Raw genomic sequence first — 20,109 nt, 5'->3', positions numbered from 1 at the left:
CAGGGGCAAAACAGAAACTTCTTTTAAATGCCATACTCAAACACCCATTCTTCTCCCTAGAGAAATGCAGTATTCCATGCTGCACTCAAGGAAATTGTGAAATCTTCCCACTTTAAGAGTTTTAATAAATAGAAGTGAGTTACAGAAGTTCCCAAATCTTCACAATATTTTAGTCCTTCATCTACAGACAGAAACTCCTTTCTGAAGAAAAGTGGCTGAAAGGTATTGGAATGCTGGGGTGTTAGAAAGCTGGCTGGCCAAGCAGCTTCAGAGTGATATTTATCTTTGTGAATTCACTCAGTTTAGGGTCTGGCCTTTGTGTTACAGGACCAGACATGCTGAATCATGAGCATTAGAACTTGTGTATGAAAACCAAAATACCAGTGTGCTAATTCACAATGAAAAAATATAACTGTCAAGGGAAATGAACAGCTATTCATTTCATTTGGCCAAAATGTTCTCTCCCTGCAGAAAAAATTATATGGGAATTAAAATAACATTTACAACTGTGTTTGTTAAGAAAGGAAATAGAATTAAAGGTTTAGTTGTAAGCTTCAAATATTTAATGGAATCATATCAGGTTTTGATAAGGAAGATGAAACTACCTCTACTACCAGAACCTGACAGGTTTTTGTACCTGCTCAGACTTTCCCCTTTAGACCGGGGACCCTGACAAATATTTACCTCCCAGGCTTTTTCTTGGCTCAATTCCTGATTTACACGTTCCATCTTTAGGGATGTTATTTCTTCCAATGAAAACTTCTTCTGGCCAGAGACGCTTCTTTCCGTTTTGATCCATTCTGCATTGATCTATAATAGAAATCTTCCAGGACAATTTTAAGTGTTTGACATAATACCTTACTGTGGACCCCAAACACCGATCTGCATACATCTGCGTACTAAATGTTCACAAGAAATCCTAATTTCTATTTACTGCTGAGCCAAAAAAACCCCCAATTTTTTAAAATGTAAGAAAATCTTAAGTAGCCCCCTCAAGGCCAGGCAGCCTGGCACACAGCAGACGTCCTCAAATCTGGTGAATGAAAAATGCAGTTCCTATTCCTCGTGCCTAACGCAATTCAGGAAAGCATTACAGAGCAAATCGCCTGCCAGGCTGGAAACCCCGCTAGACTGCAGCTCTGGGCTCACCTCCGCTCGGGGCCTCCGCCCTCTCCAGAGCTTGGCTCCAAGCCTCGACCACAGGTCAGCGCGCCGAGAAAGCGCCAACTGGGCGAAGATCCCGTCCCAGTTTTTATTTCACCACGGACAACGCCCACTCCCCTAAGTAATGAAACAGAAAAAACGAACAAAAGAAAGGAAAAGGTGAGACAAGGCCGACTGAGGAAAAAGGTTTTTAAAAACAAAACACTGTTTGGTGATATACAGCTGCAGTGCTCGGTACTGGAAACTCATCTCGGCAGCCTCAGCCTCTCCAGGAAATCAGGCCCCAGTTCTGAGGTGCAGACCACACAAACTGCCGCGTCCAGAGGGTTAGGACCCGGCCCCCAGCTTCGGCCGCCCGGGCCTCGGATTCCCAAGGCTGCCCCGGCTCCTCCGCCCGACTCCACCGCGAGCAAGCGTGCTTCTCCACCTCGACGCCGGCGGGGAAGCCCTGAAATCCGGCGGCCGACCCTCCGCGGCATTTCAAAAGGGCCGCGCTCCCGCGACGCCCCCCTCAGAAAAGATTAAAGGGGCGGGGGCCGCTCCTGGGACGCTGAGGCCTCGGGTAGGCGACAGGCCTCGGGGAGGCGACGACCCTCCCGCAGGCAGACCGCGTTCCTTCCGCCCTGAGAGGGCAAAAGAGTCCCGAGGCCTCGCGCGCGCGCCTCCGCCCGCGCTCCGCAGCGCCCCCTAGGAAGGAAGCCCGCAACGCGGCCGCGCCTCTGCGGCGATTTTATTAGCGCTCGGTTGGGGTTGCCCGGCCGGTCGGCGAGCGGGGCTTCCCCGCCCCTCCCCCTCCTCTCCAGCGCATCCCCCCTCCGCCCTCCCCCGCCCGGCGGCCGGAACCTCCCTGCGGGGCGGAGTGATACCGGCGGCGGCGTAGAGCGCGGCGCGGCCGAGAGGGGCGGCGGACGGAGGAGGAGGGGAGAGAGGCGGGGCCGGGGCGGGTTGTTGTGAGGCGACTGCGCTACTGCCGGACCGGGGCGGTTATGGCGGCTCCATATTAACACCCTCCTCCTCCTCCTCCGCCGGCGCCGCCGTCTCCTCCTCCTCCTCCTCTCCTCTCCCGCCCGCGCTCGGAAGCCATCTCCCCCTTCCCCCTGACGCCTACCTCTTCCCCCCTCACCTTTCCCCCTCCCCTCTTCTACCATGCCCGGCATGATGGAGAAAGGGCCCGAGTTACTGGGAAAGAACCGATCGGCCAACGGCAGCGCCAAGAGCCCGGCGGGCGGCGGCGGCGGCGGCGGCGCCTCGTCCACAAACGGCGGGCTGCACTTCTCGGAGCCCGAGAGCGGCTGCAGCAGCGACGACGAGCACGGTGGTAGCCTCGAACTCCTCCCAGCCGGCCCGCCTGCCCCCCCCCCCGCCCTGTTCCTCTCTCCTCCCCTCCCCCAGCCCCCTCCCCTCCCCTCGCCGAGCTCCCGCCCGCCCTCCCCCTCGGAGCCCGGGCGCTGCGGTAGCCTCGAACTCCCGGTGCAGTGCAGCAGCCCCCCCCCGCACCCCCGAGACCCCCGTCCCTCCGCCCTCCACCAATCCTCCGCCCTCGCCCGCACCCCCCCCGCCCCACCGCACCTCCAGCTCCCCGCCCCCATCCGCTGCCATCTCCCGGAGTGCCCGGAGTTAATATCTTCCCATCCACCCGCCGCTTCTTTTCCTCCCCTCCTGCAATTTTCATATTTTATTAAGTATCTCTTCCTTTCTTTTTTTTTCTTTGCTTTTTCTTTTTTTTCCCCCTCCCCGTCTTTCTCTCTTCTTTTTTTCCCCTTCTTGACATTGCTTTGCAGATGTTGGGATGAGAGTCGGAGCAGAATATCAAGCTCGGATCCCCGAATTTGATCCAGGTAAATCTGTTTGCTTAAGCAAAATTCTGTCTTCTTCCCCCCGCTCCCCCCCCCCATCTCCTTTTCTGGGACTGGTTTAGGGTGGAAAGGGGTAGAGGGCGGACGGGCGGGGTTGGGGTCCGGGTGTGCGGTTGGGAGGAGATGCGGGGCTGGGATGGGCAGGCATCTCTGGCGGGAGGCTGTCATGTCACGCTTGGCAAGGCTGTGACACAGGGCGTGTGGGGAGATGCGTGCCTTGCAAGGTTAACATGGTTCCCCTGGAGGCCACTTGCCCGCTGGTGGCATTTACCTTCCCACTCGCCTTGATCCGGGAGTGAGCGGAGGGAGACGGCCCTCGGTGGAATCGGGGGGTCGGAGGCCAGGGGTGGAGCGGCTGCGGGCCCCAGAGCTGGAGAAGCGGGTGTGCGGGCTGTGCGTGGAAGAACCCTGCAGATGTCAGTGGCCACCCGACCCAGCCCCCCGGGAGCCCAGGGCCGCGCTCCGCCCTGGCGGCGATCCCCGGGAGGCTGTCACCGGCCGAAGCCGAGGGCGAGCCCTGCCTGACCCGCGGGCGCGCACACGGGATTTGCTTTCTTTTTTTTTCTTTTTTTTTTCCCTTTCTTTTTTGGCTAGGTGGTGTAGCTTTGGTGGCGACCGCTTTGCAGAGTAGGAGCCGCGGAGCGAAAGGGATTGGGGGAAGAGGGTGGGGAGAAGCCAGAGGCACACCTCGCTCCAGAGCCAGCCCCGGGGAAGTGAGACCACAGGACAAGTGACCGCAGCTGCCAAGGAGACATTTTCTCCCCGAGCAGCCAGGTTCCAGCGTCCTCTGCCAGCCCGGCTTGCGGGCTCCCTGTCTACTTTTCTCCAAACAGGCTCCCTGGCAGTCACGGGATCTCAGCCTGGTCGGGGATTGGGCGAGAGTTCCGCATATGGAGGCGCCCTTGTTGGAGCCTCTCGGAGTGGAGCGTGTCTCCTCCTCCCCACCCCACCCCAGACCCTCTTCAGTTCAGGCTTTGGGCAGGCTTGGAAGGGTTTTATTCCCCGCACCCCCTACCCCTTGCACTTGGTCAGTTCCTTGCCCATTGCCCACTTACAGTACTGTCGTGTCTGTGTCGAACTCTTTAATTCTGTATTAGATATTAATGGGGCTTACTTGTATTTTCTTAGGGAAGATAGCATGTTTCTTTGCTTATAGTTTATCCGAGGGTATTTTCATTATTCTGCCCATTGCTGCGATGCAGAGTGATATTTACCAACCGTTTAAAGATGTTTAGGGTTTAGGCAGCTCTTCTAGTTCTAAAGGAAAGGGTAAAATAATAAGAGGGTAAAATAGGATTGTCAGTGCAGGCTATTTTTCAGTAGGTAAAGACAATGATACAGGGGTGCTTACTAGGTCAGAGTTGCCTTCTAAATAACATGACTCTTCATAAATTTTATTCAGAAGCTCTCAGTGTGTGTGCTGGAGGGCTTCAAATAATTTTAATGTTGTGAAACAAATTTTCTTTATCTATGTAGCTAGTAGGTGAATAGCACTTCCACATGACTGCTGCCTCGGGTTTTAGCTTGACATTTGGAAGCTAACTCTGGCTTAAGACAGACTGAATTAATCACTCAGGTCTTATTTTTGTGCCCTGAGCAAGTCACTGGCCCTCCCTAAGCCTCAGTTTCCCGAGCTGTAAAATGGAAATAAAAATAGGGAATTCTTGCTAAGGTTATATGAGTGGGCAAATGGCAGTACTCTTTGGAGGTTAAATTATCATTATTAAATTATCATTCCTCCTAATCATGAGGAATGATCCTGCATATCTTTATATCTTTCTGATTTGGGGCTTTCCTTGGCTTACCACTTTTTTAGAAAGTGATAAACTTATTACCCAGTTAGAACTCAGCAGCATAATAAACATGGCTTTTTGTCCCATTAGGTAGGTTTATATTTCATAAACAACAAATGGACACAAGTTGATGAGGGGTCTTATGTTAAAGAGCTGGACTTCATGCTGAAACAGATGTGTGCAGGCCATGACCTAATCCCTGTAGCAATTTTGGGAACAGATTTCAAGCAAAGGAATACTAGAGCCGATTTTAAAGTTAGAAAAATAGCTCATTTAAAGTGCAGAGTACTTTTTATGTGGTTTCACATGGCCACTATTTGTATTACCCAATATCCTTGATCATCATATTTTTGCATATTTTGCCTAAGTGGAATATTTGAGGGAAAAATCACAAATATTGTAATTTTTAAAGTTACATTTTCATTGAGTTTACTCAGACTATCACTGATGCTTTTTGTTAGAATAAGGATAGATACCGTTTTCTTTAAATTCATCTATAGACATGCCTCAGAGATAGTTGTGAGTTTGATTCTAGACTACTGCAATAAAGCAAATGTCACAATAAAGCATGTTACGTGAATTTTTTGTTTTCCCAGTGAGTATAGAAGTATACAATGACATTAGGTCCAGAAATGCAATGTACATACCTTAATTAAGAAATGCTTTATTGCTAAAGTATGCTAGCCATCATCTGAGCTTCTAGGGAGTTGTAGTGTTTTTTTTATGCAGTAGTAGCATCCAAGATCACAGATCATCATGACAGTATAATAATAATGAAAAAGTTTGAAATATTGTAAGAATTACCAAAATGTGACACAGATAAGAAATGAGCAAATCCTATTGGAAAATGGTGCTGATAAACTTGATTGACACATGCTTGCTGTAAACCTTCAATTTGTTTTAAAAAAAAAAAATTCACAATATCTGTGAAGCACAATAAAATGAGGTATGCTTGTATTCGTTTTCTCCTCAATAATCTGCAGAATATTGAACCCAAGGGTACAACTAAAACCAGTTATCTAAACTTAGATGGGCTTTTCTGTAGTTATAGGCAAATTTTGTCAAGCAAATGTAGACTGTCATTATTAAACACTTTTTACAAGGAAATTTTGAGTCTCTGTGCTGTTCAACATGGTACACTGCTTTATCTTATTCAAAGTGTTGTGCTGTTATGTGAATGTTTTTACTCCATATTAGTTCAATACTGTTGGGTCATAACTTCAACATATTTCTTTGGAAGAGAAGAAAAAAGAAAAGATGTTTATTAATTGATGATAGAAGTTGAGAAATGGTCAGCTCCTCTCCTTTTCTCTTTTACATACTATTGTCTTTAGTCTTGTAAACCACTCAATCTGTCTTCATGATTTTTCACCCATAGCCATCCAAGTCATTTAGAAGAAAAATTTCTTGAGTATCAAGATTAGTATGATCAGAATATAGGAAAATTAAAAGGATTTTTTTCGTGGAGGATATTTTTACTGGAGGAGATGATAGCGAGGATGATAGGAATTAAGCACAAAATTACTAAAATGAGTGTTTTAGAAAACATGAGTGAACTGAGACTTAAATTGGAATTAATGTTGTTAGGTTAGAAACAGTTTATGTTAACGGGCCATTGCTAACTGCCTTTATAAAAATTTACTAAGCAGATATTTGACTCTCTTTTTTGTGACTCTCTTCCTTTTGGTTCATTGCTAGGCTGGCCCAACTTTTCTGTAGTGCCTTCTGGCTACACTTATGTCATGAGGAGCAGTTATGTGTGGTGATTAAGAGTCTTAGCTCTTATCACGCCTTTTAGCCACTATGGCATTGTGACCTTGGATGAACTGAATGTGTCCAGGCCTTAGCTTTCTTATTTGTAAAAGGGAGATAATTATATGATAAGATTAAGTAAAAATTAGTGTGTCACCAACTTGATGGACATGAATTTGAGTGGGATTTGGTGATGGACAGGTAAGCCTGGTGTGCTGCAGTCCATGGGGTCGCAAAGAGTCAGATACAACTGAGCTGAACTGAATGTGTATAAGGCAGTGGCCTTCAAGATATTTTGTTGCTTACTCACAAAAGAAATTTGAAAAACAGATTCACATATTTTTAAGTTGATATCTGTTATTTGTCATTGAGTTTATTAGTTGAAAGATATAATTTCCAGTGTACTGAAAATGTTAACACTTTGAAATAGAGTTGTTATAAACATCCAATTAAATGTAAATACTTGATAATGTGGTAGTATCTGTTTTATAAAATGTATAAATTTTTGTAATTTCCATGCATGTTCCTCACAGAATTTTATAAAACATTTTTGTTCTTGAAAGTGTTTTATTGATCACCTGTCCAGTTTCTGTACTATCATAATATGTACTCTTGTGAACATGAGGTTCTAAATGTTTAATTCTTCTGTCTGGAGTTATTGCAAGTAATGCATAATTAAGATTGTAATAGTCATGGTACCTTGAGTAAAGGAGAGCTTTACTGATATTTGTTTGGCATCATAGTGGTTTTTAAATTTTAGGCAATGTACTCTTGTAAGATTTGGGTTGTGTGAGAGACGTGCCTGTTTTTCTTTTCCTTTTTTGAGTGAGAGAAGGAAATTTGTGAAGAAGGTCAGAAGTAGCTTAAGTGTGTAGCTTAGATTGCAGGTGACTTCTCAGGCAGATTGTCTTGGAAAAGAAAACAGGGAAGTTGATGTTCTGAAAATTGGTTCTCAGAAAACTTGATTGTGTACCCCTTGGAAAGTTGTTGTTTACCTCAGTTTGAAATCGATGAATTAAGTATATATAGTTCAGAGCCTAGTTTATAAATAGAATTTAAAAAATTTGGAGTATCTTACTGATCTCCATATTTAAGTTCTTTATGTGGAATATTTGTTTCATGGTTTCTGTCAAAATCCTTAGTTTGACTGTGTTAAAGGAAGTCTGAAAAGAAATGGATTTATGTTTTTGTACTTTCTTTGAAACATGCTATTGGTATAGCAATCCTAATCAAAATGTTTTTTGTTGTTGGTTTTCCCCAAATTGGTCTCATACATGTGCTTTACCAACTGTAGTTAAGGGGCTCTGAAAGATTTCGGGAGGATTGAACTTCTTTGGTTATTCAGTCACTCATTTGTGGCAACCCCATGGACTGCAGCACTCCAGGCTTCCCTGTCCATCACCAACTCCCGGGGCTTACTCAGGCTCATGTCCATAGAGTCGGTGATGCCATCTAACCGTCTCATTCTCTGTCGTTCCCTTCTCCTGCCTTCAGTCTTTCCCAGCATCAGGGTCTTTTCCAATGAGTCAGTTATTCGCATCACGTGGCCAAAGTATTGGAATTTCAGCTTCAGTATCAGTCTTTCCAGTGAATATTCAGGACTGATTTCCTTTAGGATGGACTGGTTGGATCTCCTTGCAGTACAAGGGACTTTCAAGAGTCTTCTCCCAACACCACAGTTCAAAAGCATCAATTCTTCTGTACTCAGCTTTCTTTATAATCCAACTCTCACATCCATCCATGACTACTGGAAAAACCATAGCTTTGACTAGATGGACCTTTGTTGGCCCTTGAGGTATAATCATAAACATTTTTACAGATAAAAGCAAAATAAACATTTGGTTTATGTCCTTTAAATATTTTGGTTTACTTCAACTTTTATGATGAAAGGGTAAAGCTTTACTGAATGCAAGTCATCCTGAGAGGTAAATTGTTTTTAATCATGCAAGTTACTTTCTGTTACTCTTTATAGGAGAGGAATCGGGCTGAGTTGTCAATAAAACAAAATAAGTCATTTTAGCTATTCAGTCTCATTTTCAAAGGGTTGGTAAGAGAGGTCATCAGCTGTTTGAGTTAGAACCCCATGAGATTTTATTCATTTATATTTTTGATTGATAAGAAGCCTTTCCAGTGTAGACTAAGAATGGAACTTAAAGAACTATCTTCAGTAAGATATAGTAGTAATGACACTAAGTCTTAGGTAGTGCTTACCATATGCCAAGTCCTTTACACATATGAATTCACTTCATTTTTAAACTACTCTGAAGAAGGTGCTCTCATTATCCCTATTTTTAAAGATAGGTTAAACTGAGTCACAGAAAGTTAAGTAAATTTGTTCAAGGTGTCAAAGCTAGGAAGTGGCAGAGCTGAGATTCACACCTGGAGTTTGGCTCTATAGTGATGATTCTGTTAACCATTGTGCTAAAATATCTCTGGTTTCCTATAGACATCAGTCATCTTTTGCTCCTACTTGGACACATACATGATTGCAAATGGTGGCATCCAGTTCAAGAGCTAGGGCAAAAACATTGTGAAATGCCTAAGTAACCGTTCTCTGCCACCATATGTGACTGCCACACACACGCGCACACACACTGCCACCAGACGTGATTGTTACACACACGCACACCATACACCCACATTAGAAGAGCTATTAGTCCCCACAGTTGGATGCCAGTTTCTTTCAGAGGATCCAGATCTTAATTATAGTGATAAGAATTTATGAGGAAACTTAACCGTTTTTCATGAACAAGAGTACAAAAAATAGTTTATATCAGTTTAAGAAGAGATATTTAATGAAAATATTTTAATTCAAGCTTTTTGTAATACAAGGATCGGATGCAAGGAGATATGTCTAAATATTAAGCATGTATACTGGTTAGACTCAAGACTTAATGGAAACCTTTCTTTGTTGAATTCCATATTCTATTAAGTGGTATTTAAATTAGCATCACAATCCATTGTGAAAAAGAATCAGTCTCATATTAAAGAATTGAAGTTTAGGATACTCTCTAGAAATAGCAGTTAAGTGTTAGTTGCTCGGTCGTGTCCAACTCTTTGGGATCCCATGGACTATAGTCTGCCAGGCTCCTTTGTCCATGGAATTCTCTAGGCAAGAATACTGAAATAGGTTTTTATTCCCTTCTCCAGGTTCCCAACCCAGGGATCAAACCCAGGTCTCCTGCATTGCAGGCAGATTCTTTACCAGAGAGGGCCAAAAATAGCAGTAAGGTTTTATTAAAAAAAGACTTCCGACCAACTTAGATAAGTTGTCTATTTCTACTGAGTGGTTTAACTATTCTGCTTTTGTGTTTTTGTTTTATGAGGTTAAAAATTAAATATATAAATATTGGAGTTTTAAAAAGATAGCTTAAAATTTATTTTCAGTGAATATAAATTTTAGATAATATCCTTTAAACTTGATTTCCTTAAATTCTCAATTCCTGTTTTCATCCTTTCATTAAAAGATACTTATGACAAAATGCAGTAGGTTTTCTTTTAGATTTAAATTGTAATTATGATTTTTTTAATACTTTTAGAGTATTCTCTCATTTCTTTTTTCTCCATCCCTAATTTTTCTTTATAGTAAACATACATAACAATTTTTAGCTTAAATAAGGAACCACTGAATGATATTGCTTGATAGGTGAAGTCTCTAGTTGGGAATATAGTAATAGTTACATTTACCCTTGGAAATGAATGGTTTTTATTCTGAATTTATTATTTATAACTTGATAAGTGATTACAGTTTAACTTCAGATTTCTATTAATGTTTTCTGTGAGTAATTTTGAAATTCTAGTCATTAATTACTGGTGGCTATAGAGCTCATACTCTTTAATTAACTTGAAGGCACCAAAGAATTAGGAAGAAGCCAGAAAAAGACTACCAAGAATTTAAAGACAGAACCTACTGGCATGGACTTGGCTCGGGGATAACTGTGTTAGGCCTTTTGTTCATTCTGTCTCTTCTTAATTTATGTGCAGTTTCGACAGTGTTTGATTTTCCTGACTCTTTAGATTATAACAAATTATAAACAGCAGTAGTATGCTTCTGGGTTAGGTAGAGGTAGACTCTCAGATTACATTAAGAAGAAATAGCATTATTAACTGTACATGTTTTGACTTTGTTTTTCCCTTACACAGAGTACAAATGTTTGTAAATATAAGAACTAATTAACTCTAAAAAGGAGTAATTGGCAGACTCCTAGCAAGGGAGTAAGATTAAATAAAAACCATAAAAAGCAGATACAAGTGCTTAAAAATTATAATGATCTCGGCCCATTTAGATATGGGGCAAAACAATTATCACCTGAGGTATGTGCTTTTAAGTCGAGAGTTTTTAATAACTCCTAAGCAAGATATGGGCTTCTCTGGAGTTTTTAATAATTCCTAAGTAACATAGGCTTCTCTGGTGGCTCAGCGGTAAAGAATCCTGCGAATATAGGAGATGTGCATTCGATCCCTGGATCAGGAAGGTCTCCTGGAGAAGGGAATGGCAACCCACTCCAGTATTCTTGCCTGGAGAATCCCATGGACAGAGGAGCCTGGTGGGCTACAGTCCACGGGGTCACGAAAGAGTTGGACATGACGTAGCAATTAAGCAACAAGTAACATATAAAAGGTTAAATCAAATTTATTACCTGTCGAGAAATAGGGATATAGAGTGTATTTTATAATAAAGTCTTTTTTTAATTTAAAGAGGGTAAGCTTCAGTGTTTCTGAAACTTTGTTCATATCCACAAATGATATATTTACTATATTTAGTATAAATCTGTTTTTATTCTTTGTTTCTTTGTCATCTTTTGCAGGTACTGTACTAAAATAGAAATAAAGCTTATTTTGCTTATACTTATTTTGAATGTGAATAAAGTTTATCATATTCAAAATAATTTTTTCCCCAGGTGCTACAAAGTACACAGATAAAGACAATGGAGGAATGCTTGTGTGGTCTCCATATCACAGTATCCCAGATGCCAAATGTAAGTTTTCTGAAACTGGATGTCTCTGTAAGTAGGGAATCGATCAACCAATTCAGAATGCAACTTACATTTGTTTTTGGATCTCTTAGATCTCATAAGAAATAGTTTGCCTTTGTTTTATTTTGTTTTATTTTTGATGGAGCTTGCTATATTAGAATGTTTTTCCTTTTGAAAGATAGTGGGTTGATCATTCCAATTTGTGTCAGGCCCAGGAAGACTGAAAAAACCTAGGATCTGATGGCATTGCTGCTTAAATCCTGAAGCAGGGGAGGGAGTTACAATGTAGACATCTGCACAGGCTATTCCTCAGTATATGAAGCTGTAAAGAAATGCCTTCAAACTTCCAAGAGCCCACTATCATTACCATTTTAAAGAGGAAAGGGGAAAGAACTGACTTCAGCAGCCATCAATCAGGCCATCTTTGTGCTCTCCATTTCTGGACGGAGACCTTCTGGATCATTGACCATGCACTTCTTGAATCATGGTGTGGCTTTAGACTTCAGTGTGATGTAGCGGACCTGATCCTTTGCGGCACATCAGATATAGGAAACGTGCAGGTAACAAAACTAAGATCCCCACCCCTCCACTCAGGTATCATTTGATTTATTAAAACAAAAACCACTGAACAGCTATTTTATCAGCTGTAAAATAAGTTTGTCTTTTTAAAATATTTACCAGATCTCAAAAGATGTCCCATGCTTGTTTATTTAGTCCCATGAAAGTTAACAAGGTCCTATATATCATGTGCACAGTATGTCTTTCATACTTGTTAATGCAGTAAGAGAACTAAAAATTGAAAACTGAGTGTTATTTTGCATACCTGATAATTCTTCCTGTTTACAAGCTTCAGAATACCAGCAAAAAGTCTAGCTGGTAATCTAGGAATTGATGCCTTTGAGGTATTCTTAACTGAAAACACAAAATTATACATTTTGTGTACTGAGGAACCTGAAAGAGATTGTCAGGTTTTTTCAATTTAGTCTTCCTTATAGGCAGATGCTTTCATTCATAAACTGAGCATCAGTGTCATTGGCTTTTGCCTTTTTAGTACTGTTTCATATAATGATGTATTTCTTAGCAAAGTGGAAAACAAGATTCAGAAAGCCAACATGTCCTGGCAGTGGTGTGTCCACCTGGAATATCCCAGTGAAGGTCTAGGGCAGTGGTTTTCATCCTTGGCTGTGCTTTGGACTTGCTTAGGGGAACTTTAAAAAAAACTCCTATTGATGTCTGGTCTCTACCTCAAACTAATTAAATCAAAGTTTAGGGGGTGGAGCCAGGACTTGCTATTTTAGAGCTCTTCTTCTGATCCTAATGCATAGCCAAGGTTGGGAACCATAGTTGATTGGTTTTATTTAGCCTTCATTTATATAGGACTACAAGACATTTTTGTTAATCAGCATGTATGTAGACCTGTCATGTTTAAATGCTATGAGTTCTAAATAGAAAATAGTGTTTGGATTTTCTCCAAAGCTTGCAATCTTAGGAAGATACTGTAACATCTATAAAAATCAGTTGTTAATATAACAGCATTATTGTTATAATAGCATATTTATATATTAAACTGTACTATTAATAACAGCAAACTCTTAGAAAGTACTTAAAATGGGCCAGATGCTGCTTCAAGCACTTAGCATATATTAGCTCATTTAATTCTAGGAGGAATAGTACTGAAAATAGTACTATTTTTATCCCTAATTATAGTGAAGAAACTAAGATACAAAAAGGTCAAGTTAATTGCTTAAAGTCCAAAAACAAGTGATAGGGCTGGGAATCAAGTCTTGGTAGATGAGCTAGCTGTTCTCGGATCAGAATTCTTAACCGTTGCTTCTCAAAAATGTGCTTAAAGAATTTATATATTTATATTGTATAGGATTAAGAAAGACTTTGCATAAAAATGAGTCCTAAATGTGAAATACAGATTTCTAGGCAATAAGGCCTTGAAATAGCCTGTATATATATGTCCTCATAGAAGCTGTGCTTATTTAAACAGCTATTTGCTTGATTATAATAATTGAGGATGAAAGAAAATGGAATATATAGGTACCTTTTGTATAGCTAGCAGGAGGAGCTGAAGAAAATTTTAGGCATACTAAAGCATGTTTAAATTGTTACTATACTGGCAAAACTATAAACCATCCTTTATACAGTAATCAAATATGGGAAGGTAAAAGCTTTGGGAAAACTCTAAACATGAGATGAGGTCTTAAATAGCTAAGTCTCGCTAAATAAATATTCCAATAGAAGCTACCTAATATTTTATACTATAATTAGGCTCTGTTGGCTGACCACAGATTGGTCTTTTTATAATACAAAAATAATTAGTCATGTCAGTGAATTTAATAAGTATATGCTGTATGGTCATGGAGATAAGGCATACTAAGTAAAATTTTAAACCAAGTGAGCTTCTGATCCTATATGTAGAAGTGAAGGTCTTTTTTATAATGTTTTATGGAAAATGACTTTGGCTTTTTTTTAATCCCTAGAGTATAATTGTTTTTAAATTTTGCTTGTTTAAAAAAGCAAAGTCAACCTGCACAGATGAAGTAAATGAGAATAATTAATTGTATAACACTGTTTCGTTACAGTGGATGAATATATTGCAATTGCAAAGGAGAAACATGGCTACAATGTGGAACAGGTATGTAGAGAAACATTTTAATATTAAGGTTTGCCTCAGTGATTATCAAATCCAAAGAACATCTCATGATAGTTTCTGCCTTAAGAAAGTGCTTAAGTTCAACCAACTTTATGAAAGTGAAAATGTTAGTTGTTCAGTTGTGTCCGACTCTTTGCAACCGCTTGAACTGTAGCCCATGTGGCTTCTCTGTGGGATTCTATTCAGTTCTATTCTATTCTATTCAACCCAGGAGTGGGTTGCTATTTTCTTCTCCAGGGGATCTTCCCAACCCAGGGATCAATCGCAAGTCTCCTGAATTGCGGGCAGTTTCTTTACTGTTTGAGCTACCTGGGAGGTTGTAGCAAAGTCTGACCTTTCATCAATAAAGATTTTGCTTTTATAAACATTATTTATCTCAAGGGCTTGAACATTTGTCTCTCAGTACCTCTGGGTGGTTGTTTTTTTTGTTTTGTTTTGTTTTGTTTGAGTTTTTAAAAATCTGAAAGCCTTAAGGATTACTCGAAAATACTTACCAAAAGGGGCGATTTTTTTAAGTAGAAGTAATTCTCTGACTTTTTAACCTAAAAGACCTAGAAACTAAACTTTTTATTTAAAGAAATATTTTAAGGTTTTTAAATTTTGAAGGAAATAATTCACAAAGGGCTTTAAAAAAAAATAGATAACTTTAAGAGGAGATATATGTGGTATGGGACTGCCCAGGTGGTGCAGTGGTAAAGAATCCACCTGCCAGTGCTAGAGACAAAGGTTCAATCCCTGGGTCAGGAAGATCCCCTAGAGGAGGAAATGGCAACCCCCTCCAGTATTCTTGCCTGGAAAATTCCATGGACAGAGGAGCCTGACAGGCTGTAGTCCTTGGCGTCGCAAACAGGACTGACCAGCTGAGCATGCGCACATGCACATGTGACATATGGTCCATTCTCCCCAGTGAGATGGGGGTGTAGAGCGTGGCAGGTGGAAGTGAGACAGGCGTTCTACATTTCATTTCAGCTAAGTATAAGATCAGCCTCTGTCAGAATTAATAGTGAAAAAGTGAACTTTCTGTTACCTGGATTATTAAGAGCTAATTTTATAGTCAGTAACATGGTTAAATTATAGAAAATCATTTTGATGAGATTGAGATGTTAATCTAAATATACTTAAGTTTTCTGAGGGTTTTGAAGACTTTGCTTATGTATTTTGTTTTTAAGACTTGACTTTCTTTTTACTATTTGATAAGGTTAATTCTTTGAAATATGACTGTATATGTGTCCATTTTCATGTTCATTTTCAAGGAGTACTACCAAAGTACCAAAGTATTACCAAAGTGAGAAATTAATGCTGTTTAAAAAGTTACTATCTCTCCTCTTAAAAAATAAACCTTTATCCCCTAAATGATACTCAGTTCAGTCGCTCAGTCGTGTCTAACTCTTTGTGACCCCATGAACCACAGCACACCAGGCCTCCCTGTCCATCACCAACTCCCGGAGTCCACCCAAAGCCATGTCCATTGAGTCGGTGATGCCATCCAACCATCTCATCCCCTGTCCTCCCCTTCTCCTGCCCTCAATCTTTCCTAGCATCAGGGTCTTTTCCAGTGAGTCAGCTCTTCATATCAGGTGGCCAAAGTATCAGTACCTTACGGTAAAGATAAAGGTGTACCTCTTACAATAGAAGGAAAAGTTGTTGAATTGTCAGAAATTATCCATTTCAGGTTTTCCTATGATTTGGTAATAAAGTCATTGAAATTATTAATATGCCTTATAGTAGTTTTTTGTGTACATTATAATAATAAAGAACTTTAGAAATACATGTGGTAAAATAGTGTTAAAAGTTGCATTTGAGGTACTCAGATACTTCTAACAGGTTAAAACATAAATAGTTCTCTACTGATTCTTGTCTGAGCACTTCTAGTTTTGTGTTATAATTGATAGTTTCATTCAAGTATTGACTTACAGGTTATTTTTCCTTTTAGCGTATTTTTCCCTACACTTGACAAATGAATAAATGTGAGTGAAAGTCTTGATATGAGCCTACAGACCTGCTTTAGTAATTATAGCCACTCTCCTCAGCTCACTTTTTCCTAGATTCTACAGCAGATGTGGTATGTAAGAACATTTACTATTCTGAGGCCCTGATTTGAAAGAAAGAAATGAGCTCTGTTACCTGGGCACCCTGATTAAAAGCCCCAAACTGAATGTATCTTCAGTTGAAGTCATAGGCTTAAGACTTTAACCTGATTTGTGTTTAACTCTCTCAAGTGTGATGGAACATGAGTCCATTAAAACCAAAGGGGAATGATTTCTCTTCAAAGGCACTTGGCATGTTGTTCTGGCATAAACATAACATTGAGAAGTCCCTTGCTGATCTCCCTAATTTCACTCCCTTTCCGGATGAGTGGACAGTGGAAGATAAAGTCCTATTTGAACAAGCCTTTAGTTTTCATGGGAAGAGCTTTCACAGGATTCAGCAAATGGTATGGTAATTTTGCTTTTACTGTGGTTCGTACCTGAGTGATACCTAATTCTGTTGTTAAACACTTCCTAATTATTAAATACAAAAAAGTTTTCCAATCTAAATTGTTAAAAATATTTTGAAATAGATATATTTGCATATAGTCTTATTTTCTACAGCTACTCTTAATACGTGATCATTATGTTCCATTTCATTGTAATAAGTTAAGATTGTGATAGTGAAAGTGAAGGGGGCTTCCCTGGTAGCTCAGAGGTTAAAGCGTCTGCCTGCAGTGCAGGAGACCTGGGTTCGATCCCGGGGTTGGGAAGATCCAAGATTAATAGACTTACTAAATAAGTTTATCATTTCAGGAAAAATCATAATTTCAGTTTTATTAAATGTTTCATTTTTAACATGAGGATTTTATTTTCAAATTTATATTCTTTTGGATATGAAAACTGTTTATAGTTAGAAATTCTGTATCATTTCAATGTTGTTCAGGGGCTGTTCCTTTTTTTTTTTGAAAGAAAAACTGATCTTTATTTCTAGCTCTTAAATTTTTTGTGTTTCTAGTCAAAATTGTATAACTTTGAGAAGTTGTTGCATTAAACTCTTTTAAGTTGAATTTTGGAAATTAGAAATGTTTGCAAATATATCTAAGTGTCTTCCATAATCAAAAACAACATTTTTCATTCGAACAGTGTGTCCTTGTTTGTCAATATATGACAAAGTAGTGCATGATCATTTAATATCCAAGTCTGTTTGCATTATTTATCATCTTAAAGCCTGGATTTAAAACAAAATGATATTGAATCGCCTTTCTTTAAAACATTATGCTAAGCAACAGAAGCCAAACATAAAAGGCCACATATTGTGTGATTCCACTTACATGAAATATCCAGAATAGGCAAATCTGTAGAGACAGAAAGTAGATTAGTAGTTGCCAGGGTCTGGGTTAAAGGGAGAATAGGAAGTGACTGTTAATAAGTTTAAGGTTTCTTCTTGAGGTTATGAAAATGTCTGAAATTAAATAGTGGTAGTTGCACAACTTAGTGGATAAGCTAAAAACCTCTGAACTGTGCACTTTAAATTGGTGAATTTTGTGATATATGAATTATAAATCAGTTTATAAAAATCCAGTTTACAGAGGGGGTGGAAAGAGCAGAGTAACTCTCTAAGAAAACAGATGTGGAATATTTCCATTTTGCTGTGGACTTCTGGGGCCATTCACATCATATTAGTTTGTGACATCCTTCTCTCCTTTCTCTGCTCAGAATAAATAGGAATATTTATTTAAAATATCAGTGACATAGGTATGGTGGGGTTCTATGACTGTAGCTGCGCTTTTTAACTCTATAATTCATAAAGGTACCTGGGAAAATTTTGTTCGTCTGTGCTTTTGTTTGCTAAGTATCAAAGAATAATACCAGAGATATTATTCATTCTGTTAATCAGAGTTTGTGAAAAAACTTGCTGATATTAACATGATTTTTTTTTCAAGCTTCCAGATAAGACAATTGCTAGCCTTGTGAAATATTACTATTCCTGGAAAAAAACTCGATCTAGGACAAGCTTAATGGATCGCCAGGCTCGTAAACTAGCCAATAGACATAATCAGGGTGACAGGTAGGTTGGATGCCTTTATATAGTTACAGGTATTACTTGTATTTCCTAAGGTAGAACAGTGATCACAATACATTGTAAATGCTTCTTATTCTTATATTCCTATTTCTGCTCTGACAAGAACTGAGTGATCAGAAATTTTCATTGTAAGAACTTTCTTCAACTCTTTAAATGTTAATCATAGAGTCAGCAAACCTTTGTACTGAGTTATATTTGAATTGTATTTAATCACAAACGCTTCCCTTTAGTATTGATATATTCAGTACATATATTTAGACTATATTAAAAAAATTTATTTGGGACTTCTGTGGTGGTCCAGTGGTTAAGTCTCCGTGCTTCCACTGCAGGAAGCGTGGTTTGATCCATGGTTGGGGAACTAAGATCCCACATGCCAAGCTGTGCAGTGAAAAAGTAAGGGGGAAAAAAAAGAAATATATTCTCTGGAAGATGGTCTTTCCACAGTTACCTGAATAACTGAAGTCCACGTTATTATAGCTGTGTCTTTCTGATCGTATAAGAGAGTGTTTTGCTTTCTGGTTTTTGTCTGTCTTTATCCTCCAGTTGGAGAACTGAAATAATAAATATTACATCAAATTACTATATATGCTCTTTCTCCCAAATGATATTTCTTTCTAAATATCTTTCCTATTAAGTCTCTGTTTTTTAGCTAGAAATGTTTGCTTAAATGATTCTATATACCTAAAAGGATAAATGTTTCTAAACACTAGAGGAATCTAAATTATGAAAACTTGTCTTCCTAAGGATAACTCCTGGGGAATATTTAGTAAAATTACTAGGTAGGTATATTGCAGTTTGATAAGAACACTGGAATAGAATAAAAAGTGAGTTAAATTTATTAATCTTTGTTTCTTTTCAGTGATGATGACGTGGAAGAAACACACCCAGTGGATGGAAACGATAGTGATTATGATCCCAAAAAAGAAGCCAAGAAAGAGGTAATGATGATCATTAGAGTCCTTGTAACTGTTCTACAAATTCACTCCAAAAAATGAGCAGTACTTCATATTAAGAAAAGCATTTTTATATAATGGATTAGAAGGTAGTAAATTTCAATGTTAATTGAAGTTTTTTGGAAAAGCAAAAACATCAAGAATTCCAATTAGCCAGTAGTTTAAGTAAATTGGGGATTATCTCATCCATTCAGAGGTATAAAAGCCCTCCCATGATGCCTGTTCTTTTATTTTTTTTTGGCCACTCTACACGACTTGTAGGATCTCAGTTCCCTGACCAGGGATTGGACCTGGGCCACAGCAGTGAGAGCTGGGAACCCTAACCACTGAACCTCCAGGAAACCACCCACAACACCTGTTCTTTAATCCATAGAAAAGAAGTAAAATCACTCTTTGATGAGACAATATTAAGTGTAGAATATTTTTTTGGAGAACGTTTAGTTTATTCCATTTTATAACAAATTAGAAATTAGTACCAGGTATACTAACAGCAGTGAAAATTGAAAGCTGCCTCAAAGGAAGAGATGAAAGAATTCCCAACTAGAAATGCAGTCATACTCCTCAATTTAATGATAATGGTGATGACTTCAAATCTTGAAAAGTTTTAAATTGATATACATGCTCATTTGTTAAGGCAAGGAACTAAATAATTGTAAAAATATATATATACTAGATGTCAGTGGGTAAAGGTTTGTGATGTATAGGCAACTTGTGAAAATAACATTGAAAATTGGTGACAACAATGTGACTCCATCCAATTGAATGACTCGCATTCCTGCTCTTAAGGAACTCAATGCCATGGCCCGTTCTGGCACTTGTCATCTTTTGTCAGTGAAATTTGAAAAATTCTACTCAGCTTGATACTTTACTGATTTTCTTACTACTGCTAAAGGTTCTCAG

General features: G+C 39.5%; 1 protein-coding gene across 3 annotated transcripts in view; it reads left to right on the top strand.

Moving 5' to 3' along the window:
- Window positions 1-2,106: 2,106 nt before the first annotated feature.
- RCOR3 (REST corepressor 3) overlaps window positions 2,107-20,109 on the top strand; it is a 53,959-nt gene continuing 35,956 nt past the window's right edge. For 2 of the 3 annotated variants that reach the window (XM_027975973.3, XM_015099374.4), the window contains exons 1-7: window positions 2,107-2,479; window positions 2,946-3,002; window positions 11,467-11,544; window positions 14,133-14,185; window positions 16,476-16,637; window positions 18,117-18,241; window positions 19,116-19,194. In XM_027975973.3, the coding sequence (XP_027831774.1) occupies window positions 2,311-2,479; window positions 2,946-3,002; window positions 11,467-11,544; window positions 14,133-14,185; window positions 16,476-16,637; window positions 18,117-18,241; window positions 19,116-19,194 (723 nt within the window). In that variant the 5' untranslated portion in view covers window positions 2,107-2,310. Of the gene's footprint in view, window positions 2,483-2,945; window positions 3,003-11,466; window positions 11,545-14,132; window positions 14,186-16,475; window positions 16,638-18,116; window positions 18,242-19,115; window positions 19,195-20,109 lie in introns of all 3 variants that reach the window. The other variant, XM_015099375.4, reaches the window with a different exon arrangement.

Source organism: Ovis aries, chromosome 12 (assembly GCF_016772045.2).
Source record: "Ovis aries strain OAR_USU_Benz2616 breed Rambouillet chromosome 12, ARS-UI_Ramb_v3.0, whole genome shotgun sequence".
NCBI lineage: Eukaryota > Metazoa > Chordata > Mammalia > Artiodactyla > Bovidae > Ovis > Ovis aries.
The sequence above is the reverse complement of the archived record's forward strand: the minus strand, read 5'-3'. Positions and strand labels throughout refer to the sequence as shown.